An 18963-nucleotide genomic window follows, 5' to 3' on the forward strand; every position below is an offset into this window, starting at 1 on the left:
CCAGAGATAAAGTAAATCATCTTTTATTTCCATCTTATATTTGGTTATCAAGAGACATGCAGAACCCTTCAATTTTAATGAGAACAGTGTTTTTGTGTCTTTTTATCACATATCCGCTTAATATTAGGTGTAATGTTGCTAAGTCGGATCCGCATATGAGGTGCAGCATCAAGTCTTTTCCTGTATTTTGTTTTTGTTGCAGCATAATATGAAAATCCTGTTTCACACAGGTGCATTGTAGCAAAAGGAAGAAGTACACGAACTGCACGCCTCGCAATGCTTGGGTACTCTTGAATTAGGCTACTCCAAAAATCATTTAGGGAAAGTTCACTGAAATTTTGTTTCACTTGAGAATCAGATGTTAAATCAATCAGACTCTCATAGTCCCGTGCTACTAACGAGGCTGGTTTAACAGTTACTGTAAATGGATTTCTAACCCAAGCATTATTGTCATTTGTCACTGGAAAATATTTTAACAGAGTAGAGCGCAAACCCCTTAGGTGCTGCACAATAGCACTGCAAATATCTTTGTCAACTGTAGAATTAATTTCAGTCAAAAAGTCACTGAGTGTAGGAAAACAATCAAAGTTTTCTTCTTCTACAGATGAGGCCCAAAATTCTAATTTTCTTAACAATGATGACATTTTATCAAATACTGTAAAAACTGTCACATTTTTTCCTTGCATTGACAGATTAACCTCATTTAATTTAGTAAAAATATCTGCAAGATATGCAAGTCTTAGCAGCCAAGATGAATTTGTTAAACAATCAGATAGCCGAAAAGCAGAATCCATGAAAACCAACAGTTCACGACGAAGCTCAAAAAGTCTTACGAGAACTTTACCTCGGGAAAGCCACCTCACCTCTGTATTTAGAAGAAGTGCTGTGTGCTGGGCACCCATTTCTTCACACAAAATTTTTAGAAGTCTGGATTGATGTGGTCGAGCTTTAATATAATTGATGATTTGTACTGCCTGATCTAGCACATTTTTCAGAGATGTAGGCATTATTTTAACTGCTAGTGCATGTCTATATAATAGGCAGTGACTACTGGTGCTTTCGGGAGCCACATATTTTATCAAGGTGACAGCCTCAGCAATTTTCCCATCCATTGCCCTAGAAGCATCACTACAAACATCAACACATTTTTCCCATTCAATTTCATGTTTCTGCATAAAATTGTTGATGCAGTTGAAAATTTCTTTACCAGTAGCATTACTTTGCAAAGATTCACAAAAGAGTAGGTCTTCCTCAATAGACTTATTAAACCGATAACGAACAAACACAAGCAGCACAGCAAGTCCTGAAACATCAGCTGATTCATCTAGTTGCAGTGAAAACCCATCACAAATTTTCAGTCTACAGACAAGCTCTTCTTCAATGTCAGCAGCTAGATCCTTAATTCGACGTGCAACGGTACTGTTTGATAGTTGCACTGCATCTATTTTTTTACTGTATTGTTCATCAAACATCCGCATCACGACATCTTTTGCACAGGGCTTGATAAGCAATTCTCCGATAGTATGAGCCTCTCCACTCAGGGCTATATGGTAACTTACATTGTATGATGCCTCTGTAGCACTTTCATTATCTGTATTGACAATTTTAGGTGTTGGAGGTTTATTATTTTCAGGTGAATCAAGATGTTGCTTGAAAAAACTTATGTCTTTGTCTTTATATGCAGCATGTTTAGTTTCCAAATGTCTTCGAAGTTTACTTGGGGCCAAAGAGCTATTTGATAAAATTTTCTTACATAACACACACTGAGCATGAGGTGCATCTCTATTTCCAAAGTAAGTAAATCCAAAAGACAAATAACTTTCATCATATTTTCTTCTTTTTGGTTTCTTACTAAATGTTGTTATTTTGTTGGAACTGGACATAAATTTAACCCTGGCGAGCTCACCTTCTGATTTTTTAGAAACTGAAGGCTGTAACTGTTCATCTTCACTTTGTAATATTCCAACTTTTTGATCACTTGATTCAGACACAATTTGATAACAAAAAGATTCTACTTCTTGTTTAAGACTTCCTTGTTTCAGCAATAGATCCATAGGCAATGTATTTGTGGTACAAAACATGGTTAGTTTAGAATAAACATTGAGTATCACAAATGTGATGAAATTATAAGACAGGATACATAGGAGATGAGCAATCACCAAAGAGATGATACATAACAACACATCAGTTAATTTGTAAATGCTGCCTATGCATCAATGCGCAGATGGGACATCACACGTTCGTGTATCAGGTGATCTCTCATGCGACTTCCTGGTGCTCTCAGGTATGGCACACCTTTTCTTAAAGGCAGATTATCACATAAAAATAAAAGCTATAGAAATGAGTTTAGTAGTCTTAAACTTACACTTTAAGATAAACTGTTAAAAAAACCTATTGTTAGAACTGACCTTTTTCTCAGAACACTTATTAACTTAGAGACTATTAATATTCTACAAAACACAATTTGGGAACTATAGGGCTAAGCAATAATAAGTTGATAAGTGTATTTTTAAGGAAGGGATCTTGAAGAATATGTCCCATGGCAGGGGTTGGCAAACATTTTCTGTAAAGGGCCATATGGTCTCTGTTGCAACTCAACTCTGTAGTTGTACCACGGCAGCAGCCATAGACAATACATAAAAGAATGGGCACAGCTGTATTCCAATAAATTTCTATTTACAAAAACAGACAGCATAGGCCATAATGTACCAACCCCTTCTCATGGTAATTTGGAATCTCTTTTAGCTTTCTGATGCCTATTGACATTAAATACATTCATTATTGATACTATTATACATCTGAAGGCTCCTTTCAAGGCTAGCAACTAACGAGCCATACTAAAAACACACAAACAATTTAAAGTTTTGCAAGATACAGAATTCTGTTGTATCCTAAATACTATATGTTAACATCAAAAAATAAACTGCAGACCAAACAAAGTTAGCAATTATTTCTCTGGATTTAAGATTATATAAATATTCATATTATCCAAATTATTCCTCATATAATTTTTTAAAAGCATAATTAAAACAAAGGGTAATGAAAATTTTAGGACATCTAAAGAATACTACTAGCTTTGTAAGTTAAGGCATACAGATTTAGTGTCTATCTAAATATAGCTACTTTGACTGAAACTTTATGATTTGGCTAGAGTAAGATTTGTATTCTCAAATTAGATCCTGAATCAAAATGGTTTTCTTATTAATAGCTATAGAGGATAAGATACCTGAAATGAGGAAAACTCCCTTCTGCAATCACACTCTCCACCTTGGCAGCTTGAAATGCAGACTCTTCAAAAGAATAAAAGTAAGGGATAGGGTGGAAGGGGAGTGAGTAACCAATAGCCTAGAATGAGAAAAATTAAAATTAGACACTGCAAAAGCAGCACTAACTACAAACCTCTAAAATAATCATGCATTATAATTTATTTTAGATCCAGGCAGTGCAAATGATTCTTCACTGTACTGCAGATCTTGGACTGAAACAAAAGGTCCCTAACATAGTAAAAATGCAGTATTTTCATCCTGTTTAACACCCTAGTCATTTCAGTATTTTGAGGTGTTTCCTCACCCATTGACTTCATAGAAATACACTAAAAACTTTCAAAAACTAAACCTAACTTTTAAAAGTACAGCCACACCACCTTAATGTCTCTAAAATTAAGCACTGAAAGTAATTTAAAATGGAAGCAAGCTATACATGGAAGTGTTACATGAAACATTCCTTTTTTCTATAACCATTTTTGTACCCTCCAATAACCAAGGTTACTAATGTTTACTGAGTGATCATTGTTTACAATGTGCCAGTAACTGCTAAATCCCAAATATAGATTACCTCATTTAATCCTCAAAGCAAACCTGAGAATCAGGGACTATCAGTAACCCTACTTTAGAGATGACAAAGAGACACAGAGAGGTTAAGTCACCTGTTAAGTTAGCATGCTTTTTTAAGTGAAGAATTAAGAACAACCCAAGTTCGACCTTAGGACCCAACATACCTAGCCATTACTTGTGTGTCCCCACATACTTTTAATTTCTTAAGCACTAAAATCTCTGGTACCGGGGTGGTGCAGGGAGAAATGGATTACAATGGATTACAACTGCCAGAAAGTTGAGGGTCTCAAATTGGCAGCAGCAGAAAGCCCTACTTCTCCATTATTGGGAGCAAGAGCAGTAGAGTCTCTTTCCAAAGTTCCGAAATGGATTTAGCAAAAAGAGAACTTCGTGGAGCTGCTGGTTGACCTAAAAGATGAGGACCCCTCTCCTATGCTGCCAGAAAATACAGAAAGTAGGAAGCTTGTTTTCAGGAAGGAGGGCCTCATTCCCCCCTTTAGAGGTGCTTCCGGAAATCTCTCAAAGACAAAGAGTCTGGACTCCCTACAGTCAACTTTCTGTCCCACTCCCTGAAAAGGTGGGGAGGGGGCCGAAACACTCATCTTTTGTCTCTTCCAGTTGAACTGACAGGTAGCACAATCCATTCACCCCCACCCTGAGGCGGTTCCTGCTTTGAACAATACCCTCAGGGGCAGGAGGGCTGGGCGGGAGTGCAGTGCACTGACCAAGCCTAGGGAGGAGGTGGGTAGGTCACCGCTTCCAGCACCTAAATGCGTTTTGAAACGGTCCCCTCGACGTGCGGCTCGGGCCAGCCATCCCTCAGCTACTCCTTGTCACAGCTGCGCAAAGCCCGCAGACCGCCACATGTGGGGCTCGCTTCCTGTCAGAGCCCAATCTCGCCTACACAACGCTTCTCTCGCGTCCCCGGGCGGCTGCCTCAGCTAACAACCACAAGAACAGGTCTCAGCACCCAACACTATCTTTCTACTTCATCTCCATCAGTGATGGAGCGAACTGTCTACGCTGCGGCTGGGCTGCAGCGCAGCGCCGCGATCCCCAGCTGAGCCTGCGGCCGCCATTTTAGACAGCTCAAGGCAGCGGCCATTTCAGAGCGCACCACTCAGCCGCCTCGGCGGCTCTGGTCCTCACCTTCACCGCGGCCTGAACAGGGTCAAGAGCCAGTCGTCGCGGACTGGAGGGAGGAGGGAGGAGGGGGGATGAAAAATAAAACAGAGGAAGGAAGGATTCGGGGACAGGGTGATGCTCTCAGTTCAGGGATATCGCCCATGCCACCTCCACAGAGATCCGATTCGTGGCTGGCGCGGTCGCTCGTCTGAAGATAAATTTAGCACCCTGGGGCACCCAAACTACAGTCTCCACGAGCGACTCCTCCGCTGACCAATCAGCGCCAGAGGTGCTCCCTGCCACCAATCCACGCTGAGCGGCGGGGGCGGGACCAAAAGAAAGGACCAAGCTCGGTTGAGGCGTGGCCCAGCCACCGCGACGGGTTCGTACGTGCGGGGAGGCCCAGCTGGTGCCAGATGTGAAGCGATTGTTTTCGAATTTCCCTGGGCCTGAGTCAGCCCGCGCGCTCGTTTAGAATGCAGATGCCTGGGTGCTGCCAGATAGAGTTCGTGATCCCGTAGGGCCGGAGTGGACTCGAGAAATCTGCATGCTCATAGGCTCTGGCGCTCTGCCCCGAGGGGGTGATGTGAGTGGAGTCGCAGTGCCACGACGGTGCGCGAAGAGGCTCGGCTGCCGGTGATTTCATGACCTCTTTGTTCCGCGATCCGCTTCCTCTTCCATTTTCCCCCACTGGAATAGGGGCTGAAAACGCCCTCTCCCTTCCCCTTCCCTCCTCGACGCTGGCGTGTCAGGGTCCCCAGCCCAGCTGAGAGCTGAGCCTGACGCGCTTTACCGTCAAGAGCTCCCGGCTGACCCCACACGGGGTCGGGGAGCCGCCATGTAGGAGTGGGTAGGGATAGCGGCGTCCCTGTAGTGTCCACGGGAAAGATGAACAAGTCGTCTTGCTCTGTCTTGGCGCCTCTCACAAGTGGCCACCTCCCTGAAGAGACGCCTGGCCACCTGCACCCACCGGCCAGTCCTCTGGAATACTGTTTGCTAGCTGCAGCATTGCTCCTGGCCCTCTCCCCTTTAAAAAAAAAAAAATACAGCAAAGGGCTGCGGGTTGTGTCTTTTCATTTTGTGTGAGATCCCTCTTGAAGACCTGGAGTTGGATTTTGAAAACTGGCACCTTGAAATAGATATATACTTCTCAGAGGGAATTGTTTGTTAAAATACGGGTCTCATTAAACAGTAGGTCCCGTTGTTTGCAACATTTTAGCTTTGCCAGGCCTCATAGAAATAACTAAATGAAAATTGGATCATGTTTTCAGGCACTGCACCAATGACAGAAAGTCCCTAACTTGTGGTCAAAAGCGAGGGCAGTTTTTGTTTTTTAAAACTATGTCGTGAATACATTTCGTAGGCGTTGGAAAAAACCTAACCCTTAATTTAATACAATTTTCAGGAGGACTGTTGCATAGACGATTTCCTAGAACTGATAATAGAAACCAACATTCGGTCCTAGATATTTTAAGGCCATCTCAACATCTTCAGATCTTGTCCTATGGTAGGAATCCATATAGCTTCATTATTATTTTAAACTTGAACCACAAAGGCAGAAATCATTTGTGGGAAGGGGTACAGTTTTACTTAAAGAGCAAAGATTTTCATTTTGTAATTTGCAGGAGTTATCTAGCTCCATGATAATGTTGGGATGAGATCGCATATTTTCACGTTTTATATTTCCATAAAAACCTTTTACATATGTTTCCAGTTTAATCTTCACACATCTCATTTACATCTTCATGAAATGGGAAAATCCAAAACATCCAACTGATAAATTAAGTCAAGTCTAGGATTTAACCTAGGTTCTAAAATCTGAAGTCTGATAATTATGGGGTTTGAACTTTTTCTGTAATTGCTCAATCAATAAACTATTATATAGAATGTTAGATGCTGAGACAGATGAGAAAATATGCAATGTAGAACTCAGACCAATAATGATAATACTGTAGCTAGCATTTATTGAATATAGAATCTGGGCCAGGGGCTGTTCTACACACTTTTTAATGCAATAGTTCATTTACTCTTCTGTCACAGCGACTGCTATGCTCACAGTCCGTGCTGCAGTCTCTTCCTGCAAATCAGAGGGAGTAACGCCCCCACCCCACAGATGCTCGCAGACCCCCAGGATCTACCTGGCACCGACTGAGGCCTCCGTGGTAGCCGTGACATGAGCAAAGAACAGAGCACGCAAGATCTTAAATGCCTTTCAATATGTTTTTTACTCAAACATCAGTTATCAACACACCAAACAGTAAAGCATCAATCATCAATACACCAAACTGTAAAGCACACAGAGTAATAAAATAACTGGGTAAAATAGAGTAACAAACCAGTCCAGAAGTCAATCAGAGTCCTGGTGGAGCAAGGAAGGGAGGCTGGTCCAGGAGGTCGGTCCGGTAGAGGTTCAGTATGAGCAGGGCAGAGCAGAATGGAGGGTTCTCAGAGCAGAGTGGCAGCATGGTCACCTCTCAGTCGAGACAGGCTCTCTGAGCTGCAGAAGTCCTCAGTTCTTAGGCAGTTCTGAGTGCCTTCCTGACGTCACTTTGTCAGAGCAGCCAGCCAGCGACACTGACGTCCTCATAGCTTGAGTAGCAGACCTTCGGAGCGTAGCTGGTTACACCCAACTACTAGGGCAACCGGGCAGCTCCCTGGGCGTTACCTGCTAAGTTCTCTGCGCATGTCCAAAATGGAGTTACTGTTGGTCATTCAATATGGAGTTACTCTTGCTCACACAAAACTCATTTTAACAGATTCCAGGGGCGCTCTATACATCTTCACAGAACCCTACCAGATAATTAGCTGTATTTTACAGATAAGGAAATTGAGCACAGATTGATAGATAACTTGCCCAGCTTCCCAAAGCTAATTGGTGACAAAGCCTAGGTGCAATGCTGATTGGAGGAACTACAAATCATGCATGTCTGGGTGGGATGTGAGTGCAAACTTATATTAGGTAGAAAACTATTGCAACTAAGATTACAGTACTATTTTGGGTAAACAGGTAGAGTCTCACCATTAAAAAGGCACTTGGTTTGTTATCTGGGGCTCAGGTAAAATCATCACTGGAAGGAGTAACAAGAATTTCTACTGATACCGCAAATTTGCAGCCTCAGTTGCTCTAAGAGGTCAGAGATGATAATGCTGCTTATGTTGGTTGCATGAATTAATTTGTGTTGCAATTAGATTTGCCAGAAGCAGATGATGAGAGAGGCAGCTCTGGAGCCAGTATTGCAAGTCAGAGTCACACCCTCCTTTTATACTCCTTCCCCTAGTTGGTCTCTGTGGGCCCTGGGAAGGGCAGGACTGCAGCTGAGGCAGACCCTGAACGAGCTGACAGCTGGAGGCCACCTACTGATCACACTAAGGGCCCTGAGCCGGGTAGCAAGTCTTTTCGCAAGTCTTTTCTTGAACAAGAATCTGAGTGGCACATCTCCACGTCTGCCACAATGTGTCATCTTTAATATAAAGGTGGTAAATTAGTACAGTTAATATTAATGCTGTGAAAGTTATTATTGTGGTGTTGGGTGCTCTGTTAACTTTTAAGATGTATGAAACATTTAAGAGAATTTTGGGACCACATATACGAGATTGATTTATTGGTATTAGAGTTACAAGAGTTACGTAAGTGCTTATAAAGATTTCACTGGCTAGATGTTAGCTACATTACATTTGTAACTGTAATTTAAAATGTGTAAGAGTTGAGTATGCAAATTACATTAAATATTTAAGAAGTATTTAGTCTTAAACTTGTGAAGTGGTTAAATCATAGTCAGAATGAGTGTCTATATTTTTATGCAAAGATTATGAGATTTAAAAGTAGACTAACAAGATTTGTAAATTGAGTTTGAAGGCTTAAGAAATATAAGGTTACAATTTTAACATATTTTGCCTATTAATAAACAAACTAGTCATGTCAATTATCAATTTTCATTCACTCCCAGGACTTCCACTATTTCCTTTATGTTCAATGATTCTCAAAAATGTAATGAGCCCTGACTTCCCACTTGAACTTCATGAAGTTCTAGATTTTCAAGCCTGTAGACTTTCTATTTGAGTAATATGTACCAACAGGTCAGATTCAGCATGTTCAAAACTTTATTCTCTCCCAACACTTGTACTCTCAATGACATCACTTTTGTTAAAGATTTTATTATTTTTTTAATATTCCAAATTAGCAAATTTGAAGTCAATGGTCACTTCTGACTCACTTTTGTATTCCATATATACAGGCATCAAATTGTTACTTTTTTCTAATGTTTCTTAGGTTCATCCACTTCCCTCCATCACTCTTACATACTCGTATTCTCTAGACTAAGCTCAAGAAATGTTCCTTCTAAATAGTTGCCACAGTCTTGTTAGCTTATAATCTCTTCCCATTTAATTGGTTTACATTTTAGAACCTTCAGTGACTCACTAATTCTTCTGTGTCATGGCATAGAATCATAAAACTTCAGAGCTGATGAAAATCCTTAGAAAATAATACAATGTAATCCCCTTCCCCCTCAGTTTTATAGAAGAGAAGAATGAATCCTAGAGCTATCATATGACTTTGATGTCACATTGATAATTGGTGACAAAGCTGAAATAGATTTCAAGGAGTATGGGGCATGTCTTGGAATTCCTTTTATTTCCTGTTATACTAGACATTAAACTATTCATTTGACAAATGCACTGTAAATTTTTGTTGATATGTAAATCCAACCATCTTTGACTTTGTTAATAAGTCCTCTTTCTGTTGCAAATGGGAGAAATCCAATCCATAAGCAAGAAAGTTAATTTCTTGGCTGACATTAAAAAGTCTGTTGGTACAGTTATGGATGGGTTCGATGACTCAAATGATGTCTGGGTTCTGTTTGACTCTCTCTGATTTGATTGACCCTCTTGGCAGTATGATGGCCTCTGGCATCGCAAAACGTACAGTGAAAGAGAACATCATGTCCTGTAGCATTGGGAGAAAGGGTCCTGGAAAGGTCTTTGATTCATTTTGGCCTATGCCTGTGAACCAAAACACTGTCCAGGAAAGCACAGTGGTCAACTTGGGACACATACCTTTTTCAGTTTTGAGAACATGACTTTAATTTATCACCAGAATCTAACGGAATGGGTGAGGGGCAGCCCCTAAAAGGAACAGGAAAAGTGGAAGATAATAAATTTACTCCATTGTTATATCTCTTTGTTCAATCTTTTCTCTCTAATTCCACTATCATCAATTTAGTCCAGGATCCTATTATTAATCTCCCAGCTGCCATTAGTTTCTCTTGAATTTATCTTAAACACAGTTAAGCACTCTACTTACATTAAAGTTATTCCCTTATTCACAACTATCCTTGTTGCTGGAGTGATCAACATCTTGGCTCGACATTCAAGGTTCTTGCTAAACTGGTTTTGATTGAAAAAATTTTTTCAATTTTACAGCAGTAGAGGTGCTAGGTGGGAAGCGAGGCAAGAAAGGACTATAATGTCTGGAGCTCCCTCTCTTCAGCTAGTGGTCATGTGATATGCAAGTTAGTTGTCCTGGCTTAAAGGCCCAAGTTTGGGGTATTCATTTTTTTTTAAAAGATTTTATTGGGGAGGAGGAACAGGACTTTATTGGGGAACAGTGTGTACTTCCAGGACTTTTTTCCAAGTCAAAATCTTCTCTCTTCAATCTTAGTTGTGGAGGGTGCCATTCAGCTTCAAGTTGTTGTCCTTTCAGTCTTAGTTGTGGAGGGCGCAGCTCAGCTCCAGGTCCAGTTGCCATTGCTAGTTGCAGGGAGCACAGCCCACCATCCCTTGCAGGAGTCGAACCAGCAACCTTGTGGTTGAGAGGATGCGCTCCAACCAACTGAGCCATCCGGGAGCTCAGCGGCAGCTCAGCTCAAGGTGCCCTGTTCAATCTTAGTTGCAGGGGATACTGCCCACCATCCCTTGCGGGACTCGAGGAGTTGAACCGGCAACCTTGTGATTGAGAGCCCACTGACCCATGTTGGAATCGAACCGGCAACTTTTGGAGTTAGGAGCATGGAGCTCTAACTGCCACCGGGCTGGCCCGATTTTTGTTGTTGTTTGGTGATTAATTTTTATCCCAGCAATACAAGCATAAGGTTAAAAAATTCAAATAGCACCAGAAAGATTATGAACAACAACAAAAGAAATTCCTTGGCCTCTTCTTCAGATTTGTAACATTTTATGCCATTTGTTTTGGTATTTACCTCCATATTTCTCAATGAATATGTGTATGATGCTATTTGTTCACACATGACCCATCATTGTTCCAACTCCAAATCTACCTAACCTAAAATCTACAATGCCCTCTGTTTATTGGCTCAATCTTTCAATGTCCCAATCCCAAAATCCTGAGAGAGGAATCTTGTCTCAAGTTATGTTTTTTCATCAAGTCACTGACCACTGGCCAACATTTGGGTGGGCTGCCCCTACATTGAGTCCCTGCTGTGAACTGTTGCCAGCAGTGTAATAAGATGGGTGGGGGCTGGAGGAGGGCTCTAATAATTTGGTGCCTGCTGTAGCGGACATCACAGATTGATGCTCTCAATTACATCTCCCTTCTAGCGAGTCTTACTGCTTGAGGCTGGAAACCCAGAAGTCTTTATAGCTTGGATTCATGAAACCTAGTTTCTGCAAAACAGATGTACCTTAGTGAGATATGGAAGTTAAATGTGGACATTCTGAGGTAGAGGCTGTATTTCTGCCATTTCTGTTATTTCCACTGGCAGATGTTAGTTTTTCTGAGACTCCTTTAGCCGAGGTACCAGCCTTCAATCCTGAAATTTCATGAGTGATGAGAGAGGGAGCAAGGCATTCATTTTATTGATTCAGATTATGGCAGTGAGCAGTTATAGAGACGGCTTCCTGATTTCCCAGCTCTGTAAGTGTGACGGAAGCAAGGTGCCCATGTTGGGCCAGTTCTATAACAGTGTTTTGAAAGTTGTTCCTGAAAGCACAGCCTCAACTCTGTTCCACTAGCCCTTCTAGTGATTTTATAAATCCCTAATGCCTCCTACTGTGTTTCCCCGAAAATAAGGCCTAGCCAGACAATCAGCTCTTAGGCGTCTTTTGAAGCAAAAACTAATAGAAGACCCAGCCTTATATTATAGTATGTTATATAAGAACCGGTCCTATATAATAGTAAAATAAGAGTGGGTCTTCTATTAATTTTGCTCCAAAAGACGCCTTAGCTGATTGTCCGGCTAGGCCTTATTTTCGGGGAAACACGGTAGTAAATCCCTTTCTGTTTAAATTAGCTGGAGTGAAATGTTATTTACAGTTGAATTCTAACTGATGTACTTTCAAAAGTGTTCTTTAAATATTTGCTCAACACTTATTTGATGAGGCAATGAAAAATAATTTTCAATCAATTAAAATTATGGACATTTCTCTAAGCAGTGTCAATATTTTGAAACAATATGGCAATATAGTTCACCGGTATTTTTTTTTTATAGTTTCTATTCTCTTTCCACTTCTTGCAATTTTTCTGAACCAGACACGTTCTTTGAAGACATATTAAAAGGTTTGAAATTTGTATTCTAAAGTGGATCACTGGTTTCTGGCCAATAGCACTATCCGTGAGTTATTTGGTTTCAGATTTAGTCTCCCTGATGAATTTCAACTGATTTTTCCTGCATAAATGCAAGACACAAAAATATATGACAGACTTAGCTAGACTTGGGGAGGGCTGTTAGGCATAGTGAGTACAGGTCCTGGAGGAAGATGGGTTTTAAATTTCACTTCCATTGTCTGCTTTTTGTGCAGTCTTGGGCACATCTCAATGTCCTTATCTGAAAAATAGGCTTAAAAACAATGCTATACAATAATTTCTGGGTTTAAATGAAATCATATGTGTAAAGCACTTGGAATGGGGACTGGAGTACAATCAGCATCTAATAAATGTTAGATTAATACTATTGTTTTTAGTTTCTACTTCCCTGTACAGTAGGAGTATTTCAAGCAGGGGCAAATTTATATTCCTCCACCTGTGTAAGAATTTGCCTGTGGAAGCCTTAATTGTTTCTCCAGTTACTAATTATTCCAGTGCTATTTCAGTGTCCCTTATAGATGAATTATTTGGGCAACTGCCCAACTGCCCACCTTTTAATCCAGCTCTGGCTGTGGTTAGAGGAAGGATAATGTGAGACGTAGAAGCTGAAGGCAGTTCAGATCAGCAAAGGACTATGGCAGATGTCGCAGTGAGTAATATCTCTAGTATAATCTTCTTTATGAAAGGCATAAGACACTGTCAGTTTAAATTGTGACATACCTCAAAATAAATGCCACTTTTCTGGTCCCTGCAGTTGAGAACTGTTGGTCTAGGAAAAAACAACAACAAATTATTAGGCCCCAAATGGAGAGGTTTGAATATAGCAAATCAGATGTCTTCTTACTTTGGGGTTGGAGGGCAGGAATTATACTTATATTGAGAACTCAGATCTCATACATTAATAAGAATTTACCTGGGATTTCATACTTTACAGAGCACCTTCACAATCTCTCTCTCATTTGAACCTCAAGACAATTCAGTTAGGTAAGCCCCCCGCTTTTTCACAAATGAGGAATGTGAGGTTTCGAGAAGTTGATGCAGTTTCACGGTCACACATATGCTTATTGGCAGAGGCAGTGCCTGGATCAGTTTTTCTGATTCCGATCAGGGGTTTTTATGCTTCCTTTTCTTTAGAACGTTTTCAGAATTAGGTTAATGCAGTTTAGAGTACTACTAAGTTATTGGTCTTAGGCTATGATCAGAGCTGTCATTTAGAAAAACACAATGTTCTTCTAGGGCTGTCCTCTTAAAGGTGAAAATTAATCTTTTTTTTTTCTCCTTGGAAGGTTGATTTTAAACTTTTAAAAGCCATTTCTTTAAGAAGAATGCCAGACACAGATAATTCTTAAAGCCAAAGTGAAGGTTTGCAAGTCATTTAAACACTCAATTGTTGGGGAGAGACTGAAATGCCAGTGGAGGGGGTGATTTATGATGCTGTGCTGAAAGCCAGTACATATATTTGTTCATACAAGAGTGGAAGCCTGGCTCTGGATCATTTCCCGACTTGTTTGAATATCTGGGCAAGTCATTTATTATGTCTGTGTTTTGGAATTATAGCCTTGCTTCAAAGGTGTGTTCTGTGAATAAATGAACCTCTATTTGTAAATCTTGTTTCAATTTATCTGATGAAAGGCCTATCAGTGCTGATAGTTATGAAGGGTAAGGACACTGATAATAATAACAATGATAATATCAGTGTCTTGAATTTGTGCAGTGCCATTGATCTGAGAAGTTTTGAGTGCTTCCCAAGTAGCATCTATCATTTTAAAAAACTGTTGTTACAAACATCTCATAAGAATCGTCTTACAATTTTTAGTGCTGAATTTAGCAAAAAAATTAAGTATAATCTCTTTATCTCCTCCCATCCCTACTATTCCTTATCCATCACCAAAGGTAATCACATAATAGTTTTGTATATACAGATATATTTGTGCACATATAAATGTATTTAATTGCTTGATATACATATTTTATAAATTATTCTGCACCACGTTTTAGCCTCATCCATATGCCTTGAAGAAATCTTCATGTCAGCATGTAAAACTATAACAGTTGTAGAGTGTTCTATTTATTTAATCCTTCCCTTATGGAAAGATTTTTAGGCTGTTACTAATCCTTCGACATTGGAAAATCCTATACCAATTTATATTTCCATAAATAGCACATGAGAGTACCTGTCTCCCATATCTGTGCCAACATTATTTTGTATGTTATCAGTCTTTAAATTTTGCAATTTGATAGATTAAACACTCTCATTTTAATTTGCATCTTCTTGATTATTAATAAGGTTAAACATCTTTTTATAAGTTTGCCAGCCATTCATATCTATTCTTCTGTAAATTGCCTGTCCAGAAGCTTTCCCATTTTCCCTATTGGGTGATTTCCTGTTTCTTATTGATTTGTAATCATCTTTAAATGATTATAAATGCTGTGTTAAGGCATGCTTCTCTCAGATTACTGTTTATCCTTTAAAATACTGTTTTTTGTTTTTGCTGAGGAAAAGTTTTTAATATTTATGAATTCAATCTTTTCATTTATGGTTTTGAGGACTTGTTTCTTGCTTAAGAAGGAAAAGTCTTCTACCACTTCTACCCTAAGATTATAAAAAAATTCTCTTATTTTTTCTATTATTTTCAAAAGTATCAAGAGCTCTTTAATCCTTGTGGAATATATTATTCTGAGCAGCTATAAGAAAAGGACCTACTTTAATATATTTTCAAAAGTTTAGCCAATTGTTTCAAATCATATGCTAGCTAATTCATTTTATTCCCAATGATTTGAGATGCCATCTTTCAAAATATCAAACATTTATAATTCTTCATTCTTTCTAGACAGAACTACTTGCCTGTTTCTGCATTAATATTGCATTATTTTATTTTTTATTTACACAGTATTACACAGTGTTCTTAAAGGTGAAAATAACACCTTTGAGTTAATTTTCCCCCCTCATTATTTCCCACCCAAATTGCAGGGCTACATCTTATGCACTTTTCTTCCACAATAACATCAGAATAAGCTTTTCAGATTCTATAAATAATAATGTTGGGATTGGATTTAATTTATAGATTAAATGTAGGAGAGTCAGCATTTTTAAAACATCGACTCTTCATTCTAGACATTGTGTTTTTCCATTTATTGAGGCCCATTATTTAGATCTTCTTTCAGGATTTTCAGTATATTTATGTAGTTTTACTTACCTAAATTTTAACATTTGTTACAAAGTTAATTCCCTGATACTTCATTTATGGTTGCTAATATGAATAGGATTTTTCATACTACTTTCTAATTATTGTTGAGAGACAAGATATTGTTTTATTTATTTATTTGGTTGACATGCTTATTAAGTCTCTCTCTTCCTTTCTCCTTCCCTGTGTCTCTTTTATTATCCTTTTACTATGGAAGATCTCAAACATATACAAAGTAAGCAGAATAATTATGAACCTCCATATAGCTATCTCCAAGCTGCAGCAGTTATAAACATTCTGCTTTCTTAATTCTTCTATACATCCATCTGCTTTCCACTTTTACTCGTGAACTTGACTGCTATTACTTTTTACAGTTACTTTTTTTAATTAAAAAATTAAAGTTTTTTTTTTGTATCCTTTACCCGCTTTCCCCCATTGGTAACATCTCACAAAACTATAGTACAGGGGCCGGCTCGGTGGCTCAAACGGTTGGAGTTCCATGCTCCTAACTCCGAAGGCTGCCAGTTCGATTCCCACATGGGCCAGTGGGCTCTCAACCACAAGGTTGTGCCGGTTCAATTCCTCGAGTCCCACAAGGGATGGTGGGCAGCGCCCCCTGCAACTAAGATTGAACACGGCACCTTGAGCTGAGCTGCTGCTGAGCTCCCAGATGGCTCAGTTTGTTGGAGCGCCAGCTCTCAACCACAAGGTTGCCAGTTCCTCGAGTCCCGCAAGGGATGGTGGGCTGTGCTCCCTGCTGGTAGCAATGGCAACTGGACCTGGAGCTGAGCTGTGCCCTCCACAACTAAGACTGAAAGCACAACAACTTGAAGCTGAACGGCACCCTCCACAACTAAGATTGAAAGGACAACAACTTGACTTGGAAAAAAGTCCTGGAAGTACACACTGTTCCCCAATAAAGTCCTGTTCCCCTTCCCCAATAAAATCTTTAAAAAAACAAAACAAAACAAAAAGAACACTATAGTACAATATCATAACCAGGGTATTGACAATGATGTAATCAAGATAAAGAGCATTTCCATCACCACAAGGACCCCTCATGTTGCCCTTTTATAGCACACTCCTCTGCTAATCCCACCCCTAGTTAATTCCTGGCAACCGATAATCTAGTCTTCATTTCTATAATTATGTCATTTCAAGAATATTATACAAATAGAATCATACAGTATGTAATGTTTTTGAGATTTGTTTTTTTCATTTAGCATAATTCTCTGGAGATTCACCAAGTGTGTATTGATCGTTTGTTCCTTTTTATTGCTGAGCAGTATTCCATGATATGGATGTACCACAGTTTGTTTAAATTATTCATTTGTGGAAGGACATATGGGTAATTTCCAGTTTGGGGCTATTATGAATAACGCTGTTATAAACATTTGTGTGTAGTTTTTTTGTGTGAACATTAGTTTTCATTTCTCTAGGATAAATGCTTAAGTGTGCACGTGTATAAGTCTGACAATTAAGTTCGTTAACTCATCCTAGTAAAAGTGCTACATACCGTACCTCATTGCTGAATATTACTATAGTAACCTTCGAAGTACTCCCCTTGGGAAGTTATGCACCAATGCCAGTACCTAGTCCACCCTACAAAGCAATTTTGGAACTCTTTTTCTGGAATGGCCATCAGAGCTGTCGTCATATTACCCTTGATGTCCTGAATGTCATCAAAATGTCTTCCTTTTAATATTTCCTTTATCTTTGGGTAAAGAAAGAAGTCATTGGGGGCCAGATCAGGTAAAACGGAAGGTGTTCCAATACAGTTATTTGTTTACTGGCTAAAAACTCCCTCACAGACAGTGCCGTGTGAGCTGGTGCATTGTCGTGATGCAAGAGCCATGAATTGTTGGTGAAAAGTTCAGGTTGTCTAACTTTTTCACGCAGCCTTTTCAGCACTTGCAAATAGTAAACTTGGTTAACTGTTTGTCCAGTTGGTACAAATTCATAATGAATAATCCCTCTGATATCAAAAAAGGTTAGCAACATTGTTGCAACAAGTTCGTGAACTTGTCAGACCTTGTATATTGTAGATAGTAGCCCTTTGTTTAAAAAGTGGTTTGCAAATATTTTCTCCTACTTGTAGCCTGTCTTTTCATCCTCTTCACATGGGCTTTCACAGGGCAAAACTTTAATTTTGATGAAGTCCAATTTCACAGATTGTCTTTTATGTATCATGCCTTTGTGTTGCTAGCAACTCTTTGCCTAATCCTAGATCCTGAAGATTTTCTCCTATATTTTTCCTAAAAGTTTTATAGTTTATTAATTTTGAGTTAATTTTCTCATAACTTGTGAGACTTAGGTCAGGGTTCTACTTACTTCCCACTACCCCCGTCCAAATACGTCCAATTGCTCCAGGACCATTTATTGAAAAGGATATCTTTCCACCATTGAATTGCTTTTTATCCTTTGTCAAAAATCATTTGGGCATATTTGTTGTGGGTTTATTTCTGAATTCTCTGTTTTATTTCATTGATCTCTGTGTGTATCTCTCTACCAATACCACATAGTCTTGATTGCTGAAATTGGGCAGACTGATTTTTCCCATTCCATTCTTCTTTTTCAAAATGGTTTTTAGCTGTATAATCTCATATATATTTGCAAAAAATCTTGGTGGAATTTTTACAGGAATAGTGTTAAAACTATGTATCAATTTGGGGAGAATTCACATCTTTTCTATCGTGAGTTTTCCAGTTGATGAACATGTCATGGCTTTCCATTTATTTAGATCCTCTTCGACTTCATTCATTAGTGTTTTGTAGTTTTCAGCGTAGACAACCTGTGAATGTTTTGTTTGATTTGCACCTAAATTTTTTCATTTATTTTTTTTCTTTGAGCAATTGTAAATTGTACTGTATTTTAAATTTTGGTTTCCATATATTCATTGCTAGTATAAAAAGAGATAACATTTATATACCTTGAAGTGCAGTAATCTATTTTTTTAAAACAAGAAAGGCTTTTTATTTAAAGGCAAAAACAAATAACATAAACACACATACAAACCACAGTGACAGAATTCACTGGACTTAATAGAGAGAAAACTTTTACTACCTAGGACCACTAGACAAAGCAGTGTGAATTATGACAAAGCAGTAATAAATGACTAGGGTTACATTATTGTATTTCCAATAACTGAAATAGTAAATTATCCTTCCAAGGAGAGAGTATATAGGTTAAAATGTCATATTTTTGTTTTCACAATTAACCAAAATATTGAGTCTTTACACTTGAAATTAAAAAATTGTTAGCTTAATAATCTATGAAAAAC

The 18963-nt window shown here is 39.0% G+C and overlaps 1 protein-coding gene and 1 long non-coding RNA gene across 5 annotated transcripts in view; one reads left to right on the top strand and one right to left on the bottom strand.

Moving 5' to 3' along the window:
* LOC109446121 (uncharacterized) overlaps positions 1-18963 on the top strand; it is a 267895-nt gene that overhangs the window by 30781 nt on the left and 218151 nt on the right. The window lies entirely within an intron of this gene.
* On the bottom strand, positions 8-5894 carry ZBED5 (zinc finger BED-type containing 5). 2 transcript variants are annotated; one of them, XM_019729211.2, is made up of 3 exons: positions 4983-5894; positions 3227-3345; positions 8-2300 (listed from the first exon to the last, which is right to left on the bottom strand). In XM_019729211.2, the coding sequence occupies exon 3, from the start codon at positions 2079-2081 to the stop codon at positions 75-77; it is 2007 nt and encodes a 668-aa protein (XP_019584770.1). In that variant the 5' UTR covers positions 2082-2300; positions 3227-3345; positions 4983-5894; the 3' UTR covers positions 8-74. The 2 variants fall into 2 exon arrangements, with proteins under 2 accessions (XP_019584770.1, XP_019584777.1); XM_019729218.2 differs by having other exon boundaries at positions 8-2332.

This window comes from Rhinolophus sinicus, linkage group LG06 (assembly GCF_036562045.2).
Source record: "Rhinolophus sinicus isolate RSC01 linkage group LG06, ASM3656204v1, whole genome shotgun sequence".
NCBI lineage: Eukaryota > Metazoa > Chordata > Mammalia > Chiroptera > Rhinolophidae > Rhinolophus > Rhinolophus sinicus.

Excerpts from the sequence above, each read along its gene's own strand:
- ZBED5 (XM_019729211.2), bottom strand. The coding sequence starts at position 2,081 with ATGTTTTGTACCACAAATACATTGCCTATGGATCTATTGCTGAAACAA.